This window comes from Gossypium hirsutum, chromosome D03 (assembly GCF_007990345.1).
Source record: "Gossypium hirsutum isolate 1008001.06 chromosome D03, Gossypium_hirsutum_v2.1, whole genome shotgun sequence".
Classification (NCBI taxonomy): domain Eukaryota; kingdom Viridiplantae; phylum Streptophyta; class Magnoliopsida; order Malvales; family Malvaceae; genus Gossypium; species Gossypium hirsutum.
Window position 1 is genome coordinate 2,144,462 of NC_053439.1, and position 13,776 is coordinate 2,158,237.

At 32.1% G+C, this 13,776-nt stretch overlaps 4 protein-coding genes across 4 annotated transcripts; all 4 read left to right on the plus strand.

The window, feature by feature from the left end:
* Positions 1 to 2,110: 2,110 nt before the first annotated feature.
* Positions 2,111 to 2,647, plus strand: LOC107907789 (pectinesterase inhibitor 10-like). The gene has a single exon (XM_016835105.2). The coding sequence runs from the start codon at positions 2,111 to 2,113 to the stop codon at positions 2,645 to 2,647; it is 537 nt and encodes a 178-aa protein (XP_016690594.1).
* A 2,536-nt stretch (positions 2,648 to 5,183) lies between these two features.
* Positions 5,184 to 5,720, plus strand: LOC107907788 (early nodulin-20). The gene has a single exon (XM_016835104.1). It carries the CDS (start codon positions 5,184 to 5,186, stop codon positions 5,718 to 5,720), a length of 537 nt encoding a protein of 178 aa, XP_016690593.1.
* Positions 5,721 to 9,041: 3,321 nt separating this feature from the next.
* Positions 9,042 to 9,578, plus strand: LOC107907787 (classical arabinogalactan protein 6). The gene has a single exon (XM_016835103.1). The coding sequence runs from the start codon at positions 9,042 to 9,044 to the stop codon at positions 9,576 to 9,578; it is 537 nt and encodes a 178-aa protein (XP_016690592.1).
* A 3,683-nt stretch (positions 9,579 to 13,261) lies between these two features.
* LOC107907786 (anther-specific protein BCP1) lies at positions 13,262 to 13,555 on the plus strand. The gene has a single exon (XM_016835102.2). It carries the CDS (start codon positions 13,262 to 13,264, stop codon positions 13,553 to 13,555), a length of 294 nt encoding a protein of 97 aa, XP_016690591.1.
* The last annotated feature ends 221 nt before the right edge of the window (positions 13,556 to 13,776 follow it).

The following is a 13,776-nucleotide window of genomic DNA, read 5'->3' on the forward strand; positions in this document are numbered from 1 at the left end:
GGATCGGTGCGGCGGAGGACTCAGCGGTGACCACGGTTTTGGACTTTCATGGTTTTTAACCCATATTTACGATAATTGGTTTTATTTCTATTCTATTTTTACTCGCTATGTTTTTGGGTTGTAATTGGACTTTCGAACTTTGGTTTTGGGTTTTAATTATCTTTACCTTTTGGATTACAACTGCTATAGTAGTAGGAATCCTTGATTTTAAAAATAAACAAATGTTTTTCCTAAATGCACGATTGTTTAATCTGTTTTAAAAGCATCCGCAAACAAATAACTTTTTGAAACTATCGATTCAATGAGCAACACAAATTTGGAACTAATTAGATATTAAGATAAGGAATTCAAGGGAAATGGTTTTAACACGACGACATGGTTTTCAAACACCCTATCATGTGACATCGCTAGATCTGGCCATAACGTCTGGGTTGGGTTTGAGGTGTAACAACTTTGTACATCTCAAAATTCAAACTTAAAAATCAAACTCTTAAATAATAACCACGGAAAGGTTTTGTTATAAGTATCAATATGATTACTAATATTTTTTTAATTCACTATTTAAAAATAAAAATACAAGTATAAACAAACATTAAGTATTCAATTAGATTTTGATTCCAAAGAAAAAAATCATAACAAATAGAAGTTAAACAAGCCTAATAAAAAATAGAACAAGATCTTAATATAGTATTATGAGATGTTAAAGGTTCAATTTTAGTTCATAAGAAAAGCACTTCTCTTATATACACAAATTATATATATATCAATCTTTTAATAATAATAATAAAAGATAACAAGTAATAAGAAAATATTAAAAAGAAAAAGTGAAAGATGGCATTAGGGGTGAGCAAAACTCGATTCGACTCGAAAAAATCGAAAAAAAATTCGAATTTCGAGTTAAACGAATCGAGTTATTCGAGTTAATCGAGTTATTCGAATCAACTCAATTTTTTTTTTGAATTTCGAGTTCGAATCGAGTTGAGTTTTCGAATTCGAATAACTCGAATAATTCGAATAACTCGAATAATTCGAATAATTCGAATATCAAACTATAATATTTTACATTTTTACCCCAAACTCCCACACTTTTTTACTTTTCCCTCAAAACTTTTACTCCTTCTCACTTTCTCCCCAAAACTTTTACTCTCCTCCCTTCCCAACCCCCCAATCTACCCAAAATCCATTTCCCACCAAAATTTTACTCTCCCATTTATTTTTTCTCAAAATTTTACTCCCAAAACCCTCAAAACCTTTTATTTTCCCCCAAAATTTTTACTCCCTCCCACTTTTCCCCTAAAACTTTTATTCCCTTCTCATCTCACCTCCCATCTATCCCAAACCCTCCCCCCTCCAATTTTTTTTTAATATTTTCCCGTCAAAATTTTACTCCCCCTATTTACTTTCCCTCAAACTTTTATTCCCCAAAACTTTTTATTTTTCCCCTAAACTTTTACTTCTCACCCTTTACTCTCAAATAAAAAATCAAAATTATCCAAAAAAATCACTAAACATAAATAGTAATAATTTATTTATATCTACTATTTATATTACTAAATTAAATTTCACATTTTATATTATTTTTATTATTGAATTGTTTAGTCATATTGAATATTTATATTAAAATTGAATTATTAATTATGTCATAAAATATTCGTGTTAAAATTTTATATTGGTATCAATTTCACATTTTATTTTTAAAATAACTTTTATTAAAAAATCATATTTTTACATTTAATATATTTTTTAATTCTAAAATACATAGTGACAAGAATCTAAAGATAATTGAAACAACTAAGCAAGCAAAGAAGCTAACCAGTATATAAAAAATTAATAAATAAATTATGAAGTGATGAAAGTTAATAAAAAAATTGATTAAGGTGGACAAATTTTATTACGATGGGTGACAATGGTTACAAGGACCCAAAATTATTTTTTAAAATTTAACTCGAACAAATATATTCGATTCGATTCGATTCGAATTCCATCTCACTCGACTCGATTCGAGAAAACTTCAAATAAAATTAGGATGATAAAATGAGATTCGAAAACTCGATTAACTCAAAAATTTTCGATTCGATTCGATTCAATTCGATCGAATGCTCACCCCTAGATGGCATGCCAAGATCTTGTTGTTGTTCTTACACTTGTTTTCATGGTTGTTGTTGGGGCATTTCATGTCGAATCATCACCTTCACCAGTCCTTTCCAAGGCATCTTCACCTTCGAAGTCACCATCTTCTTCTTCTCCGGTTTCTTCCCCCAAGTCCCCCTCCATTAAGTCACTGTCACAATCCTCCAATGGCTCATCTTTTTCACCATCAAAATCCCACGAAGGAGCACCCAAGTCATCTCATCCTGGTGCACCAAAGAGCTCTTCAAGCTCCTCTTTCCCTAATCCTAGTCAAAGCGACAACCCTAACGCCAACAAAGGATACTCTTCTGAGGTTGAGTCTCCTGAAGTGGTCTCATCCCTTCCTTCACCCACTGCCAATAATGAAGTTTCTTACTCCCCTACTCCTAGCCCTGAAAGCACGGGTGATGTTGTTAATAGTGAGACCCTTGCACTAGCACCCTTTAATGTCGTTGAAAGAAAGGCCACCACTTGTATTGTCGGTGTTGTAACTATTATCGGATTCTTCCTTTTTTAAGCTTCGCATGCATAAGTTCATGGAAGCCCTTGAGATGTGATTTTTAGTTACCTTTAATTTTTATTAAAAAAAGTCATATTTATATTCTAATTAAAATTGTACTCTTGAGGCCTGAAATAAAATTTATAATATATATTTATCAATTAATGTACTAATAGTGAATCAAAACCCGTTAACATCTGGCATCAAATAAGTTCCAATCACTGATTAAGCTCGTTTAAGAATTTTCATACTTAAGGTCAAACTTGAGGTAGATAAAGCTTGTTCGTATTCAAGCTCAAGCTTAGCCTAATAATTAAGTTTAGGTTAATAATATATATTAAAGATGATAATATATTTTAATAATATAAAAACATTTAGAATATATACTAAAAATGAAAGGCTCGATAAGGCTCACAAGCTATTCAAGCAAGTATTTGTAAGCTTGAATTTTAGACGATCGATACCTAAAACTCAGCTCGATAATTATCGAATCAACTTCAAGTTTTTTTAGTCAAATTCATTGTAGTGAATGTTATGTTTGAATATGTTTGTAACACCCTAGGCAGATCTCACATCAACAAAGCACATGAGAGACCTTGGCTATATAAAGGGGTAACAACGCTTATGTGGTAAGAGGTCTGTTGGGGGTGAATAAGCACTCCCGAGAGCAAAGCCGTTGATTTTAATGAAAATCTTTTTAATTTGAATTTTAATGGAAGATGGCAATATTAATTTTATTTAAAAAAAATAAAGAGATGCACAATAGGGTTTCTTGAAAAATAAGTGAATGTTTTGAAAACAAGTTTATATGAGTCTGCTTGTTTCTTTTGGGCCATTTCGATGGTCGATATGACATTCAAAATCTAGTCTTAACTTTTGGGCTAGGGTGTGGAGGTTATATTAGAAAATAAATGGAATGGTAAGTTGAATTAGATGGTGGATTAAATATGAAATAGATTTGGCTATATACATGTAATGTTATTGATTGGATATGGTTTTGGTATACTAATACCTTGTTCTATATTATGTATACATGTTTTGGCATAAGTGACTGCGAATCGTAAAAGTGTAAATTGGCGGGTTCGTTTGGAAACTTGAAAAAGCTATAAAATGACTCAAATTTTACCAAAAACAAAGCCCATGTCCCAACGACTAATCATCCTCAACGCAACTTCAGCAGACATGAGTCATATCGCAATGTCAAGTGGACTGAAGTCATGACATGACAAACTATTTGGTGACATCACCACATTGGCCATGAGATTTTGTAACGTTACGTTTTGGTTTGGTCTTCTTTTATGTTCGGGTCAACAAAAAACCTTTCGTAAACCCGATTAAGACACAGATTTGATTATGTATCATATTACAAATGTGTTTACTTTATAATTGTATATTTGAATGATTATGTTTCTGTATAATTGACTATAGTTTCTCCGACAACGAATGTGGCATCCTATAGCTCGGACCCAGTGATTGGCTCAAGCGAGGGGTGTTACACAATGGGTATTTTAGCAAAAGAAAAGGGGAGGATGAGTAGATTTTAACAAAGAGCTTCAAGGGCTTTAGAATGAAAGAAGGAATAAATTTTAAAATAGGAAAATAGGTCTAACCAAGTTGGCTACTTGAATATTGAAGCTAAAGCCCATTTTCCCACCAAATACTAGGCGCTCTTGTAGGCTTCGAGATATTTAAGAAAAAAACCTTAAACTGGTCTACAAGTGATCTATTCACCCATGATCAACCATACAAGCAAGCAAGTTATAGATAAGTTCAACCATACAAATCACTCTAATCATGGAAACTCAACATTTGAGAGATAATGAAACAAGCATTGAGACTTCGGCTTTTCTTTCGTGATAATATGAACTCAAAGCACGTGTTTCTTTCCATATAATGGAACCATTGAAGCATATAGAACATGATAGGTAATTAGATATTAGATAAGACATGGAAGATACAAAATTTACTTATAATTTAAAATTTTAGTTGTATTTATTTATATTTTGAATTTAAATTTAAATTTAAATTTAAATTATATTATAATAGAAATAGTTTTAAATATATTTTATGAAATTATCAAATGATAATTTCATATGTGATAATAAAACTAGTATACTTATATATAGTCACCTATTAAAATAAAAAAACAAGATAAACCTTGAGAATTTCTATCTCATCAATATTACTTTCTACGTCTCAAAATTCTAACTTAAAAATCAAACGTATAAACAATAACCACGGAAAGGTTTTGTTATAACTATCAATACGATTACTAACAATTTTTAATTCACTATTTAAAAAAAATTCAAGTATAAACAAACATTAACCATTCAATTAGATTTTGATTCCAAAGAAAAAAATCATAACAAATAGAAGTTAAACAAGACTAATAAAAAATAGAACAAAATCTTAATATAGTATTCTGAGATGTTAAAGGTTCAATTTTAGTTCATAAGAAAAGCACTTCTCTTACATACAGATATTATATATATATCAATCTTTTAATAAAAAAGATAACAAGTAATAAGAAAATATTAAAAAGAAAAAGTGAAATATGGCATGCCAAGATCTTGTTGTTGTTGTTGCACTTGTTTTCATGGTTGTTGTTAGGGCATTTGCTGTCGAATCGTCACCTTCACCAGTCCCTTCCAAGGCATCTTCACCTTCGAAGTCACCATCTCCTTCTTCTTCGGCTTCTTCACCCAAGTCCCCCTCCATTAAGTCACCGTCACAATCCTCCAATGGCTCATCTTTTTCACCATCAAAATCCCACGAAGAAGCACCCAAGTCATCTCATCCTGGTGCCCCAAAGAGCTCTTCAAGCTCCTCTTCCCCTAATCCTAGTCAAAGCGACAACCCTAACGCCAACAAAGGATACTCTTCTGAGGTTGAGTCTCCTGAGGAGGTCTCCACCCCTCCTTCACCAACTGCCAATGATGAAGTTTCTCACTCCCCTACTCCTAGCCCTGAAAGCACGGGTGATGTTTTCGATAGTGAGACCCTTGCACCAGCACCTTCTAATGCCATTGAAATAAAGGCCACCACTTGCATTGTCGGTGTTTTAACTATTTTCGAATTCTTCCTCTTTTAAGCTTCACATGCATAAGTTCATGGAAGCCCTTCAGATGTGCTTTCTAGTTACCTTAAAAAAAGTCAGATTTATATGCTAATTAAAATTGTACTCTTAAGGCCTGAAATAAAATTTATAATATATATTTTTTAATTAATGTACTAATAGTGAATCAAAACCTGTTAACATCTGGCATTAAATAAGTTCGAATCATTGATTAAGCTTTTTTAAGAATTTTCATGCTTAAGGTCAAACTTGAGGTAATTAAAGCTTGTCCGTATTCAGGCTCAAGCTTAGCCTAATAATTAAGTTTAGGTTAATAATATATATTAAAGATGATAAAATATTTTAATAATCTAAAAACATTTAAAATATATATTAAAAATGAAAGGCTCGATAAGGGTCACGAGCTATTCAAGCAAGTATTTCTAAGCTTGAATTTTACTCGATCGATAGCTAAAGCTTAGCTCGATAATTACCAAATCAAGGTCAAGTTTTTTAGTCAAATTCATTGTAGTGAATGCTATGTTTGAATATGTTTGTAACACCCTAGGCAGATCTCACATTGACAAATTACGAGAGAGACCTTGGCTATATAAAAGGGTAACAACACTTATGTGGTAAGAGGTCTATTAGGGGTGAATAGGCACTCCGGAGAACAAAGCCATGAGGGCCATGTGCCATGCCTATTCTATACTAGTGGAATGCATGTATGTGTTTACTTAAGTTGATCGAATGTGTCTATTGCCTTGTCTGCTATAAATGAATGTGCAATCTGCAAATCTACGCCATTGTATTGCTTTCTTATGTTCTGAATGCGTTACTGCAAGCTTATTGTTCTTACTTTTTGAACGTTTGACAAACATACCTGTGTTACTTATTTATTGATCGCATGTTTTTACATGCCATTGCACTGTATTGTAGTTGTTTCTGTCAAGCATGATCATGCTACATACATGATATATTATAGTGCATTGCATGGTGATTGGGATTGATTGGTGATGGAGGAGTTTCGTAGAGTATTGGCGGCATATCTGTAATATTGTTGTTAGTATACTGCACTCGCACTGGGTTTTTTAAGCTCATCTTATTAGTTTAACATTTCTCAGGTGGTTTGTAAGGTTAGGGCTTGCATTTGGAAATTTGGAGGTCTCGTCCCGATTTTATTAAATAAAATATTTAATTTTATATTTTTATTACTTTGTTTGTAATAATTTACTTACGAATTGTGGCATTGGATTGGTTTTTGGGTATATTTATTTATTGCATGCATGAAAGTAAAGAATTGGAGAAGTTAAATAATTGACTCAATTAATAATTGGTCATTAAAGTTAGTAATTATGGTTTTTGAAACTAATTGTGAATAACGATTTTTCACCTGCAAAATTGGATTTTTTCTGGAAACTCGGAATAACAATTAATGATCAAATATGTAATATGTTTTTAAATTTAATAAAAACCTTTTTTTATTTGAATTTTAATTGAACTTGCAAAAATTAATTTTATTTAAAAAAATAAAGACCCACGTGAAAAATAAATGAATGTTTTGAAAACAAGTTGATGAGAGTTTGCTTGTTTCTTTTGGGTCATTTCGATGGTCGATATGACCTTCAAAATCTAGTATTAACTTCTGGGCTAGGGTGGGGAGGTTATATTAGAAAATAAATGGAATGGTAAGATGAGTTAGATGGTGGATTGAATATGATATAGATTTGGCTATATACATGTAATGTTATTGATTGGATATGTTTTTGGTATACTAATACCTTGTTCTATATTATGTATACATGTTTTGGCATAGGTGACTGTGAATCATAAAAGTGTAAATTCGCTGGTCCGTTCGGAAACTTGAAATAGCTATAAAATGACTCAAATTTTATAAAAAACAGAGCCCACGTCCCAACGACTAATCACCCTCATCGCAACTTCAGCCGACACGTGTAAGATAGCAACAATGAACAGACCTAAGTCATGATGTGACAAACTGTTTGGCGATGTCACCACGTCGGCCAAGAGATTTTGAAGCTTTAAGTTTTGGTTTGGTCTTCTTTTATGTTCGGGTCAACAAAAAAGTTTTCGTAAACCCGATTAAGACTCAGATTTGATTATGTATCATAATACAAATGTGTTTAATTTATAATTGTATATTTGAATGATTATGTTTCTTTATAATTGACTATAGTTTCTCCGGTAACGAATGTGGCATCCTATAGCTCGGACCCAGTGATCGGGTCAAGCGAGGGGTGTTACACAATGGGTATTTTAGCAAAAGAAAAGGGGAGAATGAGTAGATTTTAACAAAGAGCTTCAAAGGCTTTAGAATGAAAGGATGAATAAATTTTAAAATAGAAAAATAGGTCAAACCAAGTTGGCTACTTGAATATTGAAGCTAAAGCCCATTTTCCCACCAAATACCAGACGCTCTTGTAGGCTTAGAGATATTTAAGAAAAAAACCTTAAACAGGTCTACAAGTGATCTATTGGCCCATACTCAACCATACAAGCAAGCAAGTTATAGATAATTTCAACCATACAAATCACTCTAATCATGGAAACTCAACATTTGAGAGATCATGAAATAAGCATTGAGACTTCGGCTTTTCTTTCGTAATAATATGAACTCAAAACTCGTGTTTCTTTCCATTTAATGGAACCATTGAAGCATATAGAATATGATAGATAGATAAATAGATATTAGATAAGACATGGAAGATACAAAAAATAACAAGTCAACCGAATTACTGAATTTACTTATAATTTAAAATTTTAATTGTATTTATTTATATTTTGAGTTTAAATTTAAATTTAAATTTAAATTATATTATAATAGAAATAGTGTTAAATATGTTTTATGAAATTATCAAATGATAATTTCATATGTGATAATAAAACTAGTATACTTATATATAGTCACTTATTAAAATAAAAAAACAAGATAAACCTTGAGAATTTCTATCTCATCAATATTACTTTCTACGTCTCAAACTTCAAACTTAAAAATCAAACTCATAAACAATAACCACGGAAAGGTTTTGTTATAACTATTAATATGATTACTAACAATTTTTTAATTCACTATTTTAAAATAAAAATTCAAGTATAAACAAACATTAACCATTCAATTAGATTTTGGTTCCAAAGAAAAAAATCATAACAAATAGAAGTTAAATAAGCCGAATAAAAAATAGAACAAAATCTTAATATAGTATTATGAGATGTTAAAGGTTCAATTTTAGTTCATAAGAAAAGCACTTCTCTTACATACAGATATTATATATATATCAATCTTTTAATAAAAAAGATAACAAGTAATAAGAAAATATTAAAAAGAAAAAGTGAAAGATGGCATGCCAAGATCTTGTTGTTGTTGTTGCACTTGTTTTCATGGTTGTTGTTGGGGCATTTGCTGTCGAATCGTCACCTTCACCAGTCCCTTCCAAGGCATCTTCACCTTCAAAGTCACCATCTCCTTCTTCTTCGGTTTCTTCCCCCAAGTCCCCCTCCATTAAGTCACCGTCACAATACTCCAATGGCTCAATTTTTTCACCATCAAAATCCCACGAAGAAGCACCCAAGTCATCTCATCCTGATTCCCCAAAGAGCTCTTCAAGCTCTTCTTCCCCTAATCCTAGTCAAAGCGACAACCCTAACGCCAACAAAGGATACTCTTCTGAGGTTGAGTCTCCTGAGGAGGTCTCCACCCCTCCTTCACCAACTGCCAATGATGAAGTTTCTCACTCCCCTACTCCTAGCCCTGAAAGCACGGGTGATGTTTTCGATAGTGAGACCCTTGCACCAGCACCCTCTAATGCCATTGAAATAAAGGCCACCACTTGCATTGTCGGTGTTGTAACTATTGTCGGATTCTTCCTCTTTTAAGCTTCACATGCATAAGTTCATAGAAGCCCTTGAGATGTGCTTTCTAGTTACCTTAAAAAAAAGTCATATTTATATGCTAATTAAAATTGTACTCTTGAGGCCTGAAATAAAATTTATAATATATATTTTTTAATTAATGTACTAATGGTGAATCAAAACCTGTTGACATCTGGCATTAAATAAATTTAAATCACTGATTAAGCTTTTTTAAGAATTTTCATGCTTAAGTCAAACTTGAGGTAGTTAAAGCTTGTCCGTATACAGGCTCAAGATTAGCCTAATAATTAAGTTTAGGTTAATAATATATATTAAAGATGATAACATATTTTAATAATCTAAAAACGTTTAAAATATATATTAAAAATGAAAGGCTCGATAAGGGTCACGAGCTATTCAAGTAAGTATTTCTAAACTTGAATTTTACTCGATCGATAGTTAAAGCTCGGCTCGATATTTATCAAATCAAGTTCAAGTTTTTTGAGTCAAATTCATTGTAGTGAATGCTATGTTTGAATATGTTTGTAACACCCTAGGCAGATCTCACATTGACAAATTACGGGAGAGACCTTGGCTATACAAAGGGGTAACAACACCTATGTGGTAAGAGGTCTGTTGGGGGCGAATAGGCACTCCCGAGAACAACGCCATGAGGGCCATGTGCCATGCCTATTCTATACTAGTGGAATGCATGTATGTGTTTACTTAAGTTGATCGAATGTGTCTATTGCCTTGTTTGCTATAAACGAATATGTGTAATCTGCAAATGTACGCTATTGTATTACTTTCTCATGTTCTGAATGCGTTACTACAAGCTTATTGTTCTTGCTTTTTGAACGTTTGACAAACATACATGTGTTACTTATTTATTGATCGCATGTTTTTACATGCCATTGCACTGTATTGTAGTTGTTTCTGTCAAGCATGATCATGCTACATACATGATATATTATAGTGCATTGCATGGTGATTGGGGTTGATTGGTGATGGAGGAGTTTCGTAGAGTATTGGCGGCATATCTGTAATATTGTTGTTAGTATACTGCACTCGGAGTACTGTAGGAGTTATTGGATATTGGTGGGTCATCCACATTACTGCTATCTTTTTAGCAAACTATTATTGTTGGTTTATCCACACTAAGCTACGGCTCCTAATTATTTTGGTGAGTTGGTAAATGGGTTCTGGGGAACTCGTGGTGTGTAATGGATGGATGGGTAGGACCTTTTGCATTGTCATTCACAAGAATGCATATGCATAACTATTGGAAGCACAATGAAAGTGTGAATTTTATGTACTACTATAATTACCGATAATCTATTAGCTTTTGTGCTCAATTGTTAAACGAGTTTCTTGCATGATTTGTAAGTTCTACATTCTGTGTTCACCTTTGATTAACACTCACACTGGGTTTTTTAAGCTCATCTTATTATTTTAACATTTCTCAGGTAGTTTGTAAGGTTAGGGCTTGCATTTGGCAATTTGGAGGTCTCGTCCCGATTTTATTAAATAAAATATTTAAATTTATATTTTTATTACTTTGTTTGTAATAATTTAATTACGAATTGTGGCATTGGATTGGTTTTTGAGTATATTTAATTATTGCATGCATGAACGTAAAGAATTGGATAAGTTAAATAATTGACTCAATTAATAATTGGTCATTAAAGTTAGTAATTATGGTTTTTGAAACTAATTGTGAATAATGATTTTTCACCTGCAAAATTGGATTTTTTCTGGAAACTTGGAATAACAATTAATGATCAAATATGTAATATGTTTTTAAATTTAATAAAAATCTTTTTTATTTGAATTTTAATTGAACTTGCCAAAATTAATTTTATTTAAAAAAAATAAAGACCCAATAGGGTTTCGTGAAAAATAAATGAATGTTTTGAAAACAAGTTGATGAGAGTTAGCTTGTTTCTTTTGGGCCATTTCGATGGTCGATATGACCATCAAAATCTAGTCTTAAGTTCTGGGCTAGGGTGGGGAGTTTATATTAGAAAATAAATGGAATGGTAAGATGAGTTAGATGGTGGATTGAATATGATATAGATTTGGCTATATACATGTAATGTTATTGATTGGATATGTTTTTGGTAGACTAATACCTTGTTCTATATTATGTATACATGTTTTGGCATAGGTGACTGTGAATCATAAAAGTGTAAATTGGCTGGTTCATTTGGAAACTTGAAATAGCTATAAAATGACTAAAATTTAAAAAAAAAACAGAGCCCATGTCCCAATGACTAATCATCCTCATCGCAACTTCAGCAGACATGTGTAAGATAGCGACATTGAGCAGACCTAGGTCACGATGTGACAAACTGTTTAGCGATGTCACCACGTCGGCCATGAGATTTTGAAGCTTTAAGTTTTGGTCTGGTCTTCTTTTATGTTCGAGTCAACAAAAAAGCTTTCGTAAACCCGATTAAGATTCAGATTTGATTATGTATTATAATACAAATGTGTTTAATTTATAATTGTATATTTGAATGATTATGTTTCTGTATAATTGACTATAGTTTCTCTGACAACAAATGTGGCATCCTATAGCTCAGACCCAGCGATCGGGTCAAGCGAAGGGTGTTACAGAATGGATATTTTAGCAAAAAAAGGGAAAATTGAGTAGATTTTAACAAAGAGCTTCAAGGGCTTTAGAATGAAAGAAGGAATAAATTTTAAAATAGGAAAATAGGTCTAACCAAGTTGGCTACTTGAATATTGAAGCTAAAGCCCATTTTCCCACCAAATACTAGGCGCTCTTGTAGGCTTAGAGATATTTAAGAAAAAAACCTTAAACTGGTGTACAAGTGATCTATTCGCCCATGATCAACCATACAAGCAAGCAAGTTATAGGTAAGTTCAACCATACAAATCACTCTAATCATGGAAACTCAACATTTGAGAGATCATGAAATAAGCATTGAGACTTCGGCTTTTCTTTCATGATAATATGAACTCAAAGCTCGTGTTTTTTTCCATTAATGGAACCATTGAAGCATATAGAATATGATAGATAGTTAGATATTAGATAAGACATGGAAGATACAAAATATAACAAGTCAACCGAATTACTGAATTTACATATAATTTAAAATTTTAGTTGTATTTATTTATATTTTGAGTTTAAATTTAAATTTAAATTTAAATTATATTATTATAGAAATAGTTTTAAATATGTTTTATGAAATTATCAAATGATAATTTCATATGTGATAATAAAACTAGTATACTTATATATAGTCACCTATTAAAATAAAAAAAAACAAGATAAACCTTGAGAATTTCTATCTCATCAATATTACTTTCTACGTCTCAATATTCTAACTTAAAAATCAAACTCATAAACAATAACCACGGAAAGGTTTTGTTATAACTATCAATATGATTACTAACAATTTTTTAATTCTCTATTTTAAAATAAAAATTCAAGTATAAACAAACATTAACTATTCAATTAGATTTTGATTCCAAAGAAAAAAAATCATAACAAATAGAAGTTAAACAAGCCTAATAAAAAATAGAACAAAATCTTAATATATTATTAAGAGATGTTAAAGGTTCAATTTTAGTTCATAAGAAAAGCACTTCTCTTACGTACAGATATTATATATATATATCAATCTTTTAATAAAAAAGATAACAAGTAATAAGAAAATATTAAAAAGAAAAAGTGAAAGATGGCATGCCAAGATCTTGTTGTTGTTGTTGCACTTGTTTTCATGGTTGTTGTTGGGGCATTTGCTGTCGAATTGTCACCTTCACCAGTCCCTTCCAAGGCATCTTCACCTTCGAAGTCACCATCTCCTTCTTCTCCGGTTTCTTCCCCCAAGTCCCCCTCCATTAAGTCATCGTCACAATACTCCAATGGCTCATTTTTTTCACAATCAAAATTCTACGAAGAAGCACCCAAGACATCCCATCCTGATGCCCCAAAGAGCTCTTCAAGCTCCTCTTCCCCTAATCCTAGTTAAAGCGAAAACCCTAACGCCAACAAAGGATACTCTTCTGAGGTTGAGTCTCCTGAGGAGGTCTCCACCCCTCCTTCACCAACTGCCAATGATGAAGTTTCTCACTCCCCTACTCCTAGCCCTAAAAGCACGGGTGATGTTTTCGATAGTGAGACCCTTGCACCAGCACCCTCTAATGCCATTGAAATAAAGGCCACCACTTGCATTGTCGGTGTTGTAACTAT

Bases quoted from the DNA above. Each gene is read 5' to 3' on its own strand.
- LOC107907789 (XM_016835105.2), top strand. From the start codon at position 2,111: ATGGCATGCCAAGATCTTGTTGTTGTTCTTACACTTGTTTTCATGGTT.
- LOC107907788 (XM_016835104.1), top strand. From the start codon at position 5,184: ATGGCATGCCAAGATCTTGTTGTTGTTGTTGCACTTGTTTTCATGGTT.
- LOC107907787 (XM_016835103.1), top strand. From the start codon at position 9,042: ATGGCATGCCAAGATCTTGTTGTTGTTGTTGCACTTGTTTTCATGGTT.
- LOC107907786 (XM_016835102.2), top strand. From the start codon at position 13,262: ATGGCATGCCAAGATCTTGTTGTTGTTGTTGCACTTGTTTTCATGGTT.